The sequence below is a fragment of the Gopherus evgoodei genome, chromosome 7 (genome assembly GCF_007399415.2).
Source record: "Gopherus evgoodei ecotype Sinaloan lineage chromosome 7, rGopEvg1_v1.p, whole genome shotgun sequence".
In the NCBI taxonomy this organism is placed as follows: domain Eukaryota; kingdom Metazoa; phylum Chordata; order Testudines; family Testudinidae; genus Gopherus; species Gopherus evgoodei.
In genome coordinates, this window is record NC_044328.1 from 83,694,712 (window position 1) to 83,711,962 (window position 17,251).

Below are 17,251 nucleotides of genomic sequence, written 5' to 3' on the forward strand. Positions count from 1 at the left end.
TTACTGTTATTAAGTGTGTGTTGAGCATCTTGATGTACAGACAGCTCGGCACTTTGCAGGATCGAGCCCCAGCTAAGGATTTAGCTCCACATGATCTAAGAAAGGACCTCAGGTTTCCTGAACTTTCCATGGTATCCGGTCCTCTGGGCAATAGCCTCTGATAGTTGTAGCCCCTGAGCTCTGCGTGGGTGGAGGTTGAGCCGGCCATTGTCTAAAAATGTCTTTCTGCTGTCAGAGAACGTAGCAGAGTCCAGTCAGTTTCTCATTTTGAAAATGTGGCTGGGGCTTTGTCACATGCCCCGGTGCACACAGGGATGCTGCTTCCTGAGCTCCTGTATTCCCCTCACCTTTTGCAACATTCACTTCCATCTATCACTCATTTCCACACTAGCCCGAAGCCTGTGAGTGACTGTTCCAAGCTCAACTGGGAGCTCTCGCTTACTCATCCTCTCTGGTGTTCAGCAGAACAGCTTTAAGATCTCCAGGTGCGGCCGTCCAAAGCCAGCACCCCTTGCAACGTTCTCCTTTGAATCTTGGCTGCTCCTCCAAATACAAAATGTTCCCCTCCTGCTCCCACACATCAGTCTTCTACATAGCAAGGGTTCCTCCATTCCCCAAACTACGGGCCCAATCTCACATGCCTCATGCAACCTGCACTCCTGCTTCTTTCTGTCGTCAGTGGGCATTTTGCCTACATGATTCTCCATGGGCATAGACAAGAATCATAGAATATCAGGGTTGGAAGGGACCTCAGGAGGTCATCTAGTCTAACCCCCTGCTCAAAGCATGACCCATCCCCAGACAGATTTTTGCCCCAGATCCCTAAATGCCCCCTCAAGGATTGAACTCAAACCACTGAGCTATCCCTCCCTGCAGAAACTGAGGCATAGATAGGGAAATGACTTGCCCAAGGGCAACCAGCAGGCCAGGAGTTAAGTCAGGACTAGAACTTGGGTCTCCTGATTCCCAAGCAAGGGCAGCTCTAGGTATTTTGCTGCTCCAACGACGGCAGGCAGGCTGCCTTTGGCGGCTTGCCTGCGGGAGGTCTTGGTCCTGCGGATTCGGCGGCAGCCTGCGGGAGGTCCGCCAAAGCTGCGGGACCAGTGGACCCTCCGCAGGCATGCCATTGAAGGCAACCTGCCTGCCGCCCTCGCAGCGCCGGCAGAGCACCACCCATGGCTTGCCGCCCCAAGCATGCGCTTGGTATGCTGGTGCCTGGAGTCGCCCCTGTTCCCAAGCCAGTGCTCTATCAACTAAGCCACAGTAATACCATACCAAGAAACCAGATAGTGCTGGCAAATCCTTCCATAGTGAAGACACCCAGCTTATGGGAGAGCCCGATTGTAGCAAGCTATCCAGGGACATACCAGCCCTCCATAAAATGGGGTTCGGGGGTGCAGCTAATTCTGGTGCTCCAGCCCCGAGCACCTCACCTCTATAGGACTGATGCTAAACTAAGGAGGAGTCCTGCATGGTCTCCAGTAGCAGCAGAGTCATGGCCATACCGAGAAGTTTAGCAGCTCCCAACAGCTGAATCCAAAGTTCTACCTCTCTCCAGAAGGCGGTCAGGCAGCAGAGCCATGAGCACCATTGGCAGCCTTTGGCTAGCAGGGAGCTAAGTGAGGGTCCGAAAGCCAGGGCTGTGTGATTACTCCTTACACGTTCCTAGGCAATATTATTAGTGCTAATTACCAAGGGCCTGATTCCAGCCCCATGATTGGCCCCCAGTATTGCTTTATCCCAGTGCAAACAGCGGAGCAGGAATCACTCAAGGCGAGCTCTCGGGGAGGGAGGGGCAGAATGGAGTCCCTCCATAACACTAGAACCCCAAAGCTACAGCACAACCCGCTTCAAGTATCTGCCAGAGGCATTGAATGGTGCAGACATGACTGGAAAACATCTATTTCCACTCTGGTCAACATGGCCGTAGAGGTGCCAGTTGACACCACGGATAACATAACGTAAAACCAGAGGGTTTGCCTCTCCCCTAGAGTTACTCTGCTGAAATCAACTGGAGAGCAGGAATCATCATACTGAAATATATTCGGGAGAGCAGAGCAGCTAGGGCAGGGCCTTTCAGGTCACCCATAGATACTGGAGAGAGGGGAAGTAGGGTGACCAGATGTCCTGATTTTATAGGAACAGTCATGATTTTGGGGGCTTTTTCTTTTATAGGCTCCTATTACCCCCATCCCCATCCCGATTTTTCACACTTGCTATCTGGTCACACTAATGGGCAGGCTACCATAGATCAATTGTTACTCCAGAAGCAGGAATGTCATTCTATTCCAGGGTGAATAATCAGTGCAATTTAGGCCAGGATTTCCAGGGATAGCAAGTTGGATTTTAAGGGCATGATTCTGATTTCACCAATTCTGATTTCCCCTGTGATTTCCTGCTTTCATTTGTGTACACATGAAGCCAGCAGTGTCACACCAATGTAAAACAATTATTGTTATTACTGATCTGTATTGCAGTAGCAGTGAGGACCCCCAGCCACAGGACCCCACTGTGTACAAACGTGCAACAAAAACATGGACCCTTCCCCAAAGTGCCACAATCTAAGACAAGTCTTTAAAGTCCTGCCTGCCTGGGGCTTTGCAAACATGGAAGAAGGGCGCTCCCTGCTCTGGAGAGGTTATACACGAAAGAAGTTGGTGCGAGGGCAAGCAGAAGCAGCCCCTAAGTCATCTCAGAAACATCTTTCTCAGCCCATCATCTGTTCATCAGTTTTAACCTATCTCCTTTGTTCACACTGTTATGGCAAGTATGCTAAGCCCATGCCAAATTAAAGACTACTTGCTGCAGAGGGAGGGTTTTTACTGCTGCCGGCACTAAATGTCACTGAAATTAGCATTATATTACATCAGAAAAACTGCAAAGTCAAGCACTCGAAAGTTGGGACATGCCAAAATTGAGGTTGCCTGGGCAACCTTAGTTCAACCCCCATACGCATTATGATAGGCTCTAATTACATGCTCACATACTATTTTTTCCTCATTGAGGGCACAAGACAGATGGTGCTCAATTAATGAGCAGTTAGGCAATGTTTTGTTTTATCCTCATTGCTCGATGTGTGGCCCAACTCTTAGTTACTGCACACACTATCCAAACCCTGCTCTGGAGACAGAATTGTTCATTTCCACACGGGCTTTTCTATGGATCTCCTCACTGTAATATCTGAGTGATGCACAAATATTACTGAATTTATCATCACAGCACCCCTGTGAGACGAGGGCATATTATTATCCCCATTTTACAGCTGAGGAACTGAGACACAGAGACAGATTGAGGTCAAAAGTACCCACTGGGAGCTGCTTTCTCAGAGAATTTAGCATTTCATTTGTTCAGAGCTGAGCTCCCCTTGGCTTCAGTCACAGCTGTGAGTGCTCAGCAATCCTGCAGATCAGACCCTAGGGTCTCAAGTCAGACTCCAATAAAATGTAAAAGTGATCACATGATGAGTTTGGATTAAGTGATTTGCCCAGCATCACACAGGAAATCTGTGGCAGAAGCAGGGATAGAATCCAGTGCTCCATGGCACCATTCACCAGTTTTAACCACAAAGCCTTCCTTTCTCCTACTACTGTCCCATTTCATTCATTACACTCCTTCCAATTTCTGCAACAAATGAGGCAGGAGTCCTACAGACAACAGGCACATTAATCACAGGACCCTGATTCCCTCCCTGAGCACTGTCCATCCTGTGCACTGAATGGGGAAGGGATCCTGCAGAAAAAATAGCATGTGATCTTGTCATTCAAGTCTGTATCAAAATGCCTACGGACAGGGGGGCCAAATTATAGTTGCATAGGCAAACTTAGCATGTCCTAACTTCTGAGTGCTTGACTTTGCAACCGTAATGTTCTTTTAACTTGGCTTTTTGTGTTCTTAAAAAGCCAACTGAATATTTTTTTCCATCATATGGAATCATATTGACACCCAGGTGGATCACAGCAGGGCTGAAGCTTTTAGATTCACTGCACAGACCTCAGACTCTTGAGCTAATGGAGTAACTGTCTCTATCACACCCCTAGAGCACCACGTCCCAGCCTCAGTTTCCTCCTGCCTCGCCCTTGACTCTTCATCCCAATCCCAGCTTCCCCTGCTCAGCTCCATGTCCTAGTCCTGCTCACCTCTCCTTGGTGTCACATCCCAGCTTCCCCCCCTCGCCAACCCCTTCTCCCCACAGGCCCCACTTGTCATCCTTCTGCATTCAAGGTGGTCTGAGTTCTCCTCCTCACTGCTGGGCCCAGTATGGGTTGGTATCACTGAGACCACAGGAGAGAGGGGTTCCCTGCTCTCAGTTCTGCTCCCGACCCTCCAGCAACCCCTGTATCAAAGGGGGAGGGTGATTGCAAAACAATTCGTGCTTTGCTCAGGCCCTGGGCTGGAACATGCTCAGTGCAGATGGACTCTGAACACAGGGAAACTGAAATGTTCAGAGGCTCATAAGTTGGCCAAATTTGAGCACATATTCACAGAAGTAGCAAAAAAAGCACAGCCCTGACCACAGAGTGACTTCCCTGCCCCATTTCAAGTCCCTGTATCAACGCATGGAGGCACTATACTTCTGAGCACAATGCATGTGAGGATATTTTTTAAACAAGAGCAAAGTCAGCCCATCTTTCCTCATCTCATTCTTGGAAACATCTGAAGCCTTTTTGCTACAGCTTTCCAAAAACAAAAAAAATCAGCCTGAGGCAGATGCCCAGCATGGAAAATTTCACCCCAGCAAGCTAAAGTTTAGCAAAATTGCAAGTAACTGAAAGCAGGGTCTTGGAAGGGGTCAGACAACCTTAGCGATAGACACTGCTGGTTATGCTGTCTATCAAAAAACTACCCTGCTTACCTCCCACCCCAAAAAGATAAGCCAGTATCATTACCCCACTCCTACAGACAGGAGAAATGACTTGGATCAGAAGCCAGGTTTCCTGCCTCCCTGCTGCTTGCTCTGCACACTGGACCACCTTGTCACCCAACAGCATTAAAAAAAGTGTTTCTCCAATGTACATCACTAAACTGTTCTCTATGGAAGAGTGGCTAGTGGCAGACAGGACACCGGTAGACACTGTACAACTCTCTAATGTTCATCTCAGCTGCCACTAGGTGCTGCTGGTTGTCTAAAGAAATACAAGAGCAAATACATTTCCTCAGCATTTTCCAGGACTGCCAGCTCCTGTAGGTCAGAGAGTACAGCAATGAGCCCAGTGATCAGTAATGGGGTTAAACACATTCCCCTTCTCAGGCAGAATCCATTCTAGGAGCAGGACTAGCGCTGTGTTTCACCACTGGCCCAGCATTTGAATTTGCAGAGCTGCCAGAGAGGGGGAATTGGGCTAGGAGATGTGGGTGTCTCAGACATTGAGGGCCCCTCCCTCCACAAGGTGTCACTTGGTGCCTAAGTCTGGCACAGTCTCCCCAGACATGCTTTTATGGCCTCTAGATTTCTGGTTTGCAATTTCTGCTGGAAAAATCAGCCTCCTTGATTGATGACTCTGGTTATTGAGCATTTAGATGAACGAATAAAGGGAGAACCAATGTGTTGGTCTTGGTTTGGTCCCTGAATCCTCTTTGTGCCCCACTCAAGGCCAACCACCACTGGCATCGGGGGTGGGGGATAGCAGGGCAGTCTGGAGGGGCATTGGCAGGGCTGTGTGTGGGGCCCCAGGCTATAATAGCAGGGAGGTGGCAGATCAGGATCAAGATGTATTGGCAGGCAGGTATGGAGGCCTGGGACTGGAATAGCAAGGAACTTGCACAGAATTTGCCTGCATTATGCCTACCAGCCATGTTCTCCCATTTGCCTCCCTCAGAGACACACACCCTTTCCCTTAGCGACCTGCTATGCTGCATTTAACCACAATCTAGAGTGTCCTCAGATCTAATTTAATTATAACAACTGCCCTTCTGTTCATCTGCACAGACAGCTTTCCCACCTACAGGCTGGTCTTCTAGTGTCCAAGACCCACCCTCAACCCTCTACCTCCATCTCCACTTAACAAGGAGCAGGGCCCTGGAATCCAGTGGATTTAGCCACGCTGCTGGCCTCCCATTCCCTACCCTGCTCAGCAGGGATCACTTACGCGGTAGTCAGTGGAGGTCACATAGAAGATGGGCAGGAAGGCCAGCCAGATGATGCATGTGGTGTACATGGTGAATCCAATGAACTTGGCCTCATTGAAGTTTTCAGGGCATTTCCTGGTCTTGAAGGCATAGACTGTACACAAGATGATCAAGAGCACATTGTAGGTCAGTGAAATGAGCATGCTGGAGTCGCGGTTGTTGCACTTGAGGGTGACAATGTACCTTTTGTCAGGCTCCGTCTCCTTCCCCGTGCCAGGGGTCTCCACCATAAGCCAGATGATGACGATGATCATCTGGCAGGAGATGAGGGCCATGCAGATGACCACCTGTGAGGTGGGGCTTATGAAGCGTGGGCGCTGGACCCCTTCCTTCACCCCGCTGAAGATCCGAGCGATCCGGTTGGTCTTGGTCAAGAGGGCGGAGTAGCAGACTGCAAAGGAGGTTCCCAGCCCCAAGCGCCGCAGGGTGCAGACCTCGGTGGAGGGCTTTGCAATGAAGATGAAAGTCATGCTGTAGCACATCAGGACCCCAGTGAGGAGGATGTAGCAGAGTTCGCGGCCAGAGGCCTTCACAATGGGAGTGTCATTGTTCTTAATGAAGACTCCAAAGACAAAGAGGGTGGAGATGAAACCCAAGCAAGATATTGTAACTGGCCCAATGGCCCAGACGTCTTTCCAGCGGATGTACTCCTGTGGTAGCTCATAGCAGCCATTCAGGGTATCATTGGGCCAGTATCCTAGACCACAGTCCATGCAGGTGAATTCATCCAGCAGGTATTCGTAAGGCTGGCATGGGATGCATATCCAGCAGCACATGTCCCCCGGCTGCATGCTCTTCATTTCATTCTTCTTGCAGGGGTCACTGCACTGGGACACAGGAACAGAGGTCTTTGCCCAGGGGATGAGGGTGGTGTTCAGGGTAAGCCCTTCTGCCCAGTAGCCCACCTTCTGGTATCTATATCTCCCATCCGTTCTGTGGTAGTTGAAGATATTGTAACGACCAATTCCATCACCATAGCGGTCAAATCGAACAATGCCTTTGGTGTCTGCTGGCCTGAATGGAGCTGGGTGAGGAGGAAAAGGATGAGAGATTCAATGTACAGGAAAGTTGCGCTTTTTTCCAGTGGGTATCATGCTCAGATTGGAAAACGGCACGTTTTGTCCATCCTCCCTCAGGGGGCATGTTTAGACTAGGATTTAAAGGAGTGCTGTTAGCTCATGTTATCCAGACTCACTGCTCCAGATACTCCAACTAGCTAGAGCAAAGCTAGCTCAGGGCTGTCTGCACCAGCTGCCATCACATCCTGTGATTGCTACGCAGACCTACCCTAATTAACATCTTCCAAACCCTGAGGCAAGAAAAAGGGAGTAGCACTTTAGCATGTGCTACATGGGTGAGTTAATGAGGACAGGGAAACTTGAGGGTGCATCTTCACTGGCATAAAAGGTATGTCCTTAGTACCTCATGTTGTCACTAATAGGAGGTAAGATCCTAGTGAAGATAAGTCAGTGAATAGTTTTAACATGAGTTAGTAGGTCCCAATAGGGACTGTGGCTACATCTGCACTGGGGGCTGGCAGTGTGATTCGCAGCTTACGTGAATATACTCATGGCAGCCCTTAGTAAGCTAGTGTGCTAAAAATACAAGCACAGCATGGTGGCATGGGCAGCAGCAAGCAGTGGCACTGAGCTAGCTACCCCGAGTACATACCAAGGGCAGCCAGGCAGCAGCTTAATGCATGCTACCGCTCACCACTGAATAAGCTACCATGGTTTTGCTTGTATTTTTAGTGCACTGCCTTGATCAGCGCTGGCATAAGTGGGGGGGACTCAGACTCCTAGCTCCAAGTGCAGATGTTGCCTATGAGGGAGCCCAATCTCACTTTTGGGTGTGCTAAAGAACAACTTGATTTGCCTTGACCAACATTTTACAAGGTATTAATGATGTAAGCAGAGTCTGGATGAGCTCTCCCCTGCCTGACATCTAGTAGTGAGCTGTGGAAAAAGACTTCAGAAGCTGATCTTGTTTGCATGGACACACTGTCATAAACAGATAGTTAAGGGTTAATGTCTCTTTTACCTGTAAAGGGTTAACAAACAGGGAACCAAAAAAACATCTGACCAGAGGACCAATCAGGAAACAAGATACTTTCAAATCTCAGTGGAGGGAAGCCTTTGTTTGTAGTTTTGGGGTTTTGCTTTGTTCTCTCTAGGCTCTGAGAGTGACCACACATACCTACAGGCTCTCTAATCTTCTGTTCCAATTTTGTAAGTACAAAAGTAGAAAGACAGTTTAGTCTTTTTAATTGTTTTTCTGTATTTGCAACTGTGTATCTGGTTGGTAGAGTTTTAATGTGTATTTGGGTGAAAGTATTTTAAATTGTATTTCTGCTGGAGAAAGCTTTCTTTCTATTGTCTATAAGCTGAAAGACCCTGTAACTTTTTACCATCTAAATTGCAGAGATAGACCTTTTATTTTTTCTTTCTTTTTATTAAAAGTTTTGCTTTTAAGACCTGTTTGATTTTTTTCCCCTTGTTGAGGCTCAAGGGAATTGAGTCTGTACTTAACAGGGAAGGAGAAGGGAGGGGAAGGGTGGAATCCCTTTGTTTTAGATTCACGGAGCTTGAATCTGGATTGCCTCTGGGGGAAGGTATCATTCCTCTCTGTGTGGTGATTCAAGGAGTTGAATCACGGGGATCTCTTAGTGTACCCAGGGTGGGAAAGAGCTGGGAGGAAGAAAGGAGGGGGAAGGGAAATGGTTTATTCCCCTTTGTTGTGAGACTCAAGGAATTTGGGCCTTGGGGCCTCCAGGGAAGGTTTTGGGGGAGACCAGAGTCTATCAGGCGCTCTACTCTAAGTCCTGATTGGTGGCAGCAGTACAGGATCTAAGCTGGTAATTAAGCTTAAGGGAATTCATGCTAGTACCCATATTTTAGACGCTAAGGTCCAGATTTGGGAATTATACTATGACATGGTAGGCAGTGGTGGGATAAAGATAAGAATCCAAAAGCCAGTAAGATTATTAATTTTCTTTTCTCTGCTAGCTGCTTGTAAGCAAAGAGAAGGTGTTTTTTTTTTTAAACCTACAGCCAGAGAATTTTTTTTCCTTGCTCCTTTCTGGCTGTGCATAGAGATTGCCTCAGGCAGGGCCATTAAGGTTTAACAAGGGTCTTTTGTTAAACAACTACACCAGCAGAACACATACGCAAATGAAGGGGGGTTTTTTTTGTTCTAGTTTTATCAGGGAAGGCTACTTAGAAAAAGTTAGAAAGACACTGTTGCTAGGCAACAAAGAAGCAGCAGTTCAGGCAGTAAAACACCAGAAGGCACCCCAACACAAGAAAGCAGGAACCATGACTACCAAGGACCTGAAACAGGAACTGGCAAGATTGGATGCAGAGGAACACATCAGAGACGCCGACCACAAGCGAGACATGGAAAGAAAAGAAAAAAAAATGAAATAAGAGAAAAAGAGGTGGAGCTGAGAGAAAGAGAAAACAAAATCAAAGAGGAAGCCTACAAAAGAGAGCAAGCAGCCAAAGAGGAAGCCCACAAAAGAGAACAAGAAGCAAAAGATGCAGACCACCGAAGACAGATGGAACTCCAGAGGGAGACCTACCAGCAGATCCTGGCATTAGAACAGGCTAAGCAACAGAACACAGCCAATCCTAACAACACTTCACCAGTTGTTGTTCCACATCCCAAAAAATTTCCCACCTACAAGGCAGGTGATGACACTGAAGCCTTCTTAGAAAATTTTGAAAGGACCTGCCATAGATACAGCATCTTTGAAAACCAGTACATGATAGAGCTGAGGCCACTGCTCAGTGGACCTTTAGCAGAGGTGGCAGCTGAAATGCCTAAGGAGAACATGAACGATTATAAACTTTTTCAAACCAAGGCCAGATACAGAATGGGGATAACACCTGAACATGCCCGTCGGTGGTTCAGAACCCTAAAATGGAACCCAGATGTGTCATTCCCCTGACACGCCTACCCCATTGCAAAGAATTATGAGGGCTGGATATCAGGAACAAAGGTTAACAATATGGATGAGCTGCACTTCCTGATACAAATGGAGCAGTTCTTAGATGGTGTTCCTGAGGAAATAGAGAGGTACATCCGAGATGGGAAACCCAAAACAATAACCGAGGCGGGGGAGATTGGAGCCAAATGGATGGAAGTGGCAGAAAAGAAAAAACCTACTGTCAAGGGGAGCGAATACCCCAGGGGGCACACAGACAATAAACCCTATAACCAAGGGCAGCACAAGACCTCACCGACAACCCAAGAAAGCCACAGATGCCCTATTCTTCCACCTCACCAGTCTCCAGTAACCAACCTTGACCCAGTGACCAGTCAGCTGGAAGATGCTTTAAGCGTAATGAACTGGGACATATAAAGGCCAACTGCCCAAAGAACCCCAACCGAGTGCAGTTCATTACACCACCATCACCCCAAGGATCCCCAGGCCCAGATGCCTCTCAAATACCCTTGGAGCGAAGGGAAATTTTGAGAGTGGGCGGAAAGAAGGTTACCGCGTGGAGAGACATGGGGGCACAAGTGTCAGCTATCCACCAATCCTTTGTCAACCCCAAATTCATCAACCCAAAGGCCCAAGTGACAATTTACCCCTTCACGTCACAAGCTGTAGACTTGCCTACAGCTGAACTGTCTGTCCAGTACAAAGGCTGGTCAGGAATGTGGACTTTTTCAGTTTATGACAATTATTCCATCCCCATACTGCTGGGGGAAGACTTGGCCAACCAGGTGAAGCGGGCCAAGAGAGTGGGAATGGTTACACGCAGCCAAACCAGGCAAGCTTCCAGACCCATTCCTGTTCTTGAGCCATCCACAGGGGACCCGTCTGTGTTACAAGAGACCCAGATAGAGGTAGTGGACCTGGATCCCACGCCCACAATGGAAACAGCCACAGTGCCTCCAGTCCCAGACCAGGAACTGGAAAAGCAGCCAGCACCAGAACCGGTGCCAGCACTGACGACAGTGCTTGCAAATCCATCTTCAACCCCAACGCCAGAGGGCGCCAGCGAGCCTGAACTGGCAAAAGCAGCAGACAACCACACCCAAGAAGTTCAGCCCAAGCTTGAAATACCCCCTGGTGCACCAGCGGAGAGCGGCTCACCAGCAACGGAAACAACCCCATCACCTACATCGCTTCCAGAGGGACCAAGCCCAAGTCCACAGTCTGAGGAAGAACTGGTGTCTCCAGCTTCAAAGGAACAGTTCCAGACTGAGCAGGAAGCAGATAACAGCCTTCAGAAAGCTTGGGCAGTGGCACGGAGCACCCCACCGCCTCTCAGCTCTTCTAATCGATCCCGGTTTGTTGTAGAACAAGGACTTTTATACAAGGAGACTCTTTCTGGTTGACACCGGGAAGACTGGCACCCACGAAAACAGTTGGTGGTTCCAACTAAGTACCAGGGGAAGCTCTTAAGCTTAGCCCATGATCATCCCAGTGGCCAAAGACCATGCTAGTACCCATATTTTGGATGCTAAGGTCCAGATTTGGGAATTATACTATGACACACACCCACCTTGCCTAGGTGCTCAGTATGATGAGACTGTTTGCCCAAATGATCACTTGTGGCTGGTGTTGGATCCCCAGTCTCCTTGTTATTGAGGCAGGAGTAATGAAGCGTTGTTATACTTGTTGTGTGAACTGAGGGCAGCAGAACTGTACCTGGCATAATACTTCAATGGAGGGACTCACCCTCAACTGAACAGCACATGCTAGGCAGGGGACATGGGTTCTAAAGGCCAGTAAACAGCATGCACGGTGCCTGGTGGTGTGGGTAAAAGAGCTAATTTAGATTCAAGTGAGAACCTCACACACTGCATAACTGAAAATCACTGATACCTAGGTATTAGACTAATAGAGATAGTGTCTCTATTGCAAGAGACTACCAAGTGTGCACTAGCATTGAGGCTCCCCCATTAACAGCTGAAATCACTGTGAGCTGAGCTGGGCTGGGTGTGGGGGCCTGAAGACATCTTGGCGAGTGGGCAGCTGGCAGAGAGGTGAGGCAAGAAGCTAGTAGGGTGGCAGGCAAGGTGGCTGGTGGAGAGGCAAGGCAAGCAGCCAGCAGAGAAGCTAGTAGAGAGAGCCAGAGCAGACCCCCGCAGTTGCCCGAGAAGTGCAGCACGTAAGGTGCATCCTTACCCCTCCTTGCCTTCCACACAGGGTGGGAGGTGGACTCTGCAGACGAACCTCTGAACTCTGGGGCTGCACTGGCCAAGGACAGCAACTGTGAGTGAGGTACAGAGAAGGGACAGGCACGTTAAAGGGACTCTTGGGTTGCTTGACTCAAGACCCTGATGGGAAAAAGACACTGCCCAGCTTACTTGGGGGTGAGTCTTTTGCTCATGGTTTGTGTTTATGAGCCCTAGTTGCAGTGTTTCCCCAAATTAATGCTGAGTTAATTCCCTCCTTTTATTAAAAAGTTTTGCTACACTCAGACTCTGTGCTTATGAGAGGGGAAGCATTGCCTCTTAGCAGCACCCGGAGGTGGTGTGTAACTGTCCCAGGTCACTGGGTGGTGGCTCGAGCTGATTTGTGCTGTATTGTTCAAAAGGAACCTCTAGATCAGGGGTAGGCAACCTATGGCTGATTTTCAGTAGCACTCACACTCTCCTGGTCCTGGCCACTGGTCCAGGAGGATCTGCATTTTAATTTAATTTTAAATGAAGCTTCTTAAAAATTTTAAAAACCTTATTTACTTTACATACAATAATATTATAGACTTGTAGAAAGAGACCTTCTAAAAATATTAAAATGTATTACTGGCATGTGAAAGCTTAAATTAGAGTGAATAAATGAAGACTTGGCACAGCACTTCTGAAAGGTTGCCGACCCCTGCTTTAGATACTGAACCTGGCCCTTGGTGCTGCTGGCTCCACCTGGCAGAAGTGTTACAATTAGATTATACAATATTCTCAACCAGCTAAATCTCTGCCTTTGCTCACACTAAATGCTAAGTGATGCTTAACATGTTAATTAATGTACATGAGTTAACCATCTCATTTCCCCACCATATTGAAGCCACAATGGTGCTTCTGATTTGAGCTGAACAAATCATTCACAACAACTAATCTCTTCAAAAAAAATTGACTTCTTTTTCTGTCCACAAACAAATCCCAACATTATCAAAGCTATATATTTTCAGAACCATTCACAATTTTCCTTCAGCAAATAGTTCTTAGCCTGCAGGTTGCACAATTTACAAATGCAACAATGTAATCTGTAATGTTCAATTTGTAAAGTTATGCTGCTAATTTATGAGTCTGTAACTAAAGCTACATTTGGAAGTTACACTGCAAACATTTGAATATTCACAGTTCATGCTCTGTTGGTCAGGTACATAAACTGTCCAGTCAGGGAACATATACTATGCCACATGACTTGTTAACCAAAGACAGTGTGAATTGCACATTGTTAATTTTACAACTGAATATACCACCTGGAATTTGTTTTCAGTGACTGCTCCAGCCTTCAAGCTAAAATTTGCTTGCTGTATTTGTACTAGTAAAGGAGCACTCAGATGTTACCAGTATGGGGACACAAAAGGGTCACAAACACACATGAATCCAAATTCACTTTCAGATTTGAGCAAATATTCAACAGCTTTCCCCCCACCCCACATGCCTTGGTTTTATATTCACCCCTTTATAACATTATAGTACCTAACAATAACATGCATATTCCTTTTCACTTAAGTACATCCTTTCAACTTGACAATCAGTTCACTCCCCCACCTCTGCTATTATCTCAGGTTGGTATTAAACACATCACATGAAAATACTACATTTATCTCCATGAGATTCCTCCCCAAGGAGATCAATAATATAGTACATTTTGCTAAGCAGCACTAACTTCCCCGACATAAGCCTGACAGCCAAAGGCAGCTTATATATGAAATCAAATATAGGTAAGTCCACAATCTCTCTCCCGCTATGTGGTCTCTTGATTGCCAAGCTGGGAGATGAAGTATTTACAGGTTCTCTGGCAAGCCTGCTCCCTTTACTCTTCATAAGATTTCTGAGAGGGGAACTGTGACCTAGTTATGCTGAACAGCAGCTCCACTGACACTAGACTGGGCCGTGGGAAGCAGAGACCAGCCATGCCCCTGATCTGCCTCCAGCCTGCCCCCTATGCTGGGGCTGGGAGCAGGGCTGATGTATCCAGCTCTGCTCTCACTGGAGAGGGGGTGGACTCAGGGAGCTATTGCTGCCCACACCAGTATACCTGAGAACTGGCCCCTGGACACGCATGGAAGATTACATGGAGCAATGTGTCTTGAGAATGAACTCAGGACAACTAGTGGCTGACATGCCAACCTCCAACCATGCCTAGGACCCTCAGGACTACACAGAGATGCATGGTGTGATGTTGCACTCCATATGCTTTATTGAAATATGCTTATGAATGTTGTGACAAGATGACCAATGTTCATATGGTGGTTTCCATGCTTTTCTTGAGGGGAGAGGGAGTGCTAAGATGCCACCCCTTGCCCCTGCTCTTGGGTGCCAAAGGCCCCGCTAGTAGCCTGGGAAGGTGGTAGAGGAGGGAAGTGGGGAAGGGGTCTGGGTTTGTGCCTCACTCAGAGTCCCAGCCCCTGGGGGTTTCTTACCTTCTTCCCCCTTAGGTGGGGTCACTCTCGGTCCTTAGATGCTTGAAGAGGGAGTCTTCATGCCCTGCTGGGGCAGGGTCCCCCTTACTTTGGTTCTCTGGTCTTTCAAATCTCACAACACACCTCCAAGCTCCAGTCCTCTCTCCTTCCTTCTTCTCCTCCTCCTCTGACTGAAGCAGGGGTTTCATTAGGTTCCTGACAGGGCCTTAATTGACTACAGGTGCTTCAATTAACCTGTAGTAACCCTCCCTAGTCTACAGGGAACCACGCCTTAATTAGCCTAGGCCTTATATATTTTCCCCTCCACCACTCTACCACTGCTCCCTGGCCCTCCTGTATCACAATGTGAATATGATGTAACTGGAATACGCTTTGTGCAAAAGGTGTCTTGTAAGGTATCATAACAAAGGTTATAACCTACTGAATATATTCCTCCTATTTGTATGCATGTATCATTCTTGTATCTGAAGCTAAAAATATGAAGGATAACTATGAGGTCCTATGTAATTATGCAAAGTGTGAGCCATTAATTGTGGTTTAAAATCTTGATGGCTCCCATTAACCCAGACAATTAGTTGTAAATGGTTTATTTACCTGCAAACCTTCCTGTGTACGCATGGAACAACCCAGGAAGAATGGCGACTAGAGACCTTACAGTGACATGTAACCATGTCACATAATACTAGAATCCATTTTAATCCTTGTACTTTTCCATTGATGAGGCGGGGATGGGGACAAGCAAAGACAAAAGATTCCTGCCTTGTGTTAAAGCGATGAAAAGGGGTGGAGCAGGACATAAGGGACTGTCAGTCATGAGAAAACCCCTGCTTACCACCTGGGATGTCTGCTGGAACTAACAAGGACTGTACCTGGGGAAAGGATTCTAGGAAGGAGTCTAGTCTGTGAAAGAAGCTTATTGGAACATCTCTGAGGGTGAGATATTACTTGTAATCAGTTTCTTAATGTATTAGGCTTAGACTTGCTTGGTTTTGCTTTATTTTGCTTGGTAACTTACTTTGTTCTATCTGTTATTACTTGAAACCACTTAAATCCTACTTTTTATACTTAATAAAATCACTTTTGTTTATTAATAAACACAGAGTAAGTGATTAATACCAGTGGGAGCAAACAGCTCTGCATATCTCTCTCAGTGATATAGAGGGTGAACAATTTACGAATTTACCCTGTATAAGCTTTACACAGATAAAATGAATTTACTTGGGGTTTGGATCTCATTGGGAACTGGGTGCCTGGGTGCTGGAAACAGGTAACCTGCTAAGCTGTTTTCAGTTAAGTCTTCAGCTTTGGGGGCATGGACCAGAACCCTGAGTCTGTGTTGCAGCAGGCTAGTGGGTCTGGCTCAACAAGGCAGGGTTCTGGAAGTCCCAAGCTGGCAGGGCAAATGATCTCAGAAGTAATTTCAGCACATCAGGTGACAGTCTCAAGGGGTCTCTGTGACTGAACCCATCACACATGGGCTTCTCCTTATCTCACCGGGATGTGGTGAGGATAGCTATGGTAAGGACTGTATGCTGCCAGATCTGACAGTGATGGAGGCTGGATAATAGATAGATTGATGATCATCCTCCCAGGTGTCTAATGAGCTTGGCCTGGAGGAGAACACTTTGGATGGCTCCTCCATACAGCAAGCGCAGGTCTTCACAGTGTGCCAGTATAATGCCCATCTCAGGAGCAGGTCAGTCCTGTAGAGAGCACCACTTTCTCCTAGCTGCCTCTGACTGAATAAAACCCAGAACGCAAAGGAAAAGGATGCAACCTGGAATATTCTGCCTCATTGTTTCTGTGGCATCTTAAACCAGTGTTCCAGAGTCTCCTACAAATGATACACCAGGGGTAAGAATCCATTGTACGCAGGGTCAGTGCAATGTAGTCTCGTCAGAATAAAGCCTCTGAACAGTTTTAAATTGCTTTGACTTATATCTGACTGCTCTGCCCCGATAAGAATGCTGAATCTAAGGAAGAAGAGATGTGACTGGCCAATTCTCCAGGCTCACCTGGCCTCACAGAACTGCCATTGGAACTGATTGTTTAGACAGAAGTCCAAGAGGAACAGCAGAGCTGGTAGGAAAATATGTGATCACCTATTACAAATATTTTGATGCTGATTATTAAAAACTCAAATAGGTTATGAAAGGAATAATGGAAGTGGCACTGGCCCAGGGTGCCTGGGAAGCTGATGGACGGCTGAAGGAAATGGTCTCTCAACCCTCCCAGTTAGTCAGTCATTTTCCAGAAAATTAGAAGACGCTGAACCCAACACAATGTTCAACCGCAATGTTCAACCAGTCTGAAACCTGAGACCCTAACTATGCCCTTGTGTAACAATGTTTGTGTCCTGATGCAATGTTATCATGACACCTGATGCAGCGGTTTCATGCCACCAGCCTAGCAGAGTCCATCATCAAGAGGCAGGAAAAGAGTATGAACTTCTGGGCCAAAGGACTCTGGGCAAGGACATCATCATGTGAGGAATCACAGACCTAGTGCGCTCAGCA

The 17,251-nt window shown here is 47.3% G+C and overlaps 1 protein-coding gene across 2 annotated transcripts in view; it reads right to left on the reverse strand.

The window, feature by feature from the left end:
* GRM2 (glutamate metabotropic receptor 2) overlaps nucleotides 1–17,251 on the reverse strand; it is a 75,090-nt gene that overhangs the window by 4,563 nt on the left and 53,276 nt on the right. The window contains exons 4-5 of one of the 2 annotated variants that reach the window (XM_030570737.1): nucleotides 6,310–7,150; nucleotides 6,099–6,220 (exon numbers count right to left, since the gene is read on the reverse strand). In XM_030570737.1, the coding sequence (XP_030426597.1) occupies nucleotides 6,190–6,220; nucleotides 6,310–7,150 (872 nt within the window). In that variant the 3' untranslated portion in view covers nucleotides 6,099–6,189. Of the gene's footprint in view, nucleotides 1–6,086; nucleotides 7,151–17,251 lie in introns of those variants that run through there. The other variant, XM_030570736.1, reaches the window with a different exon arrangement.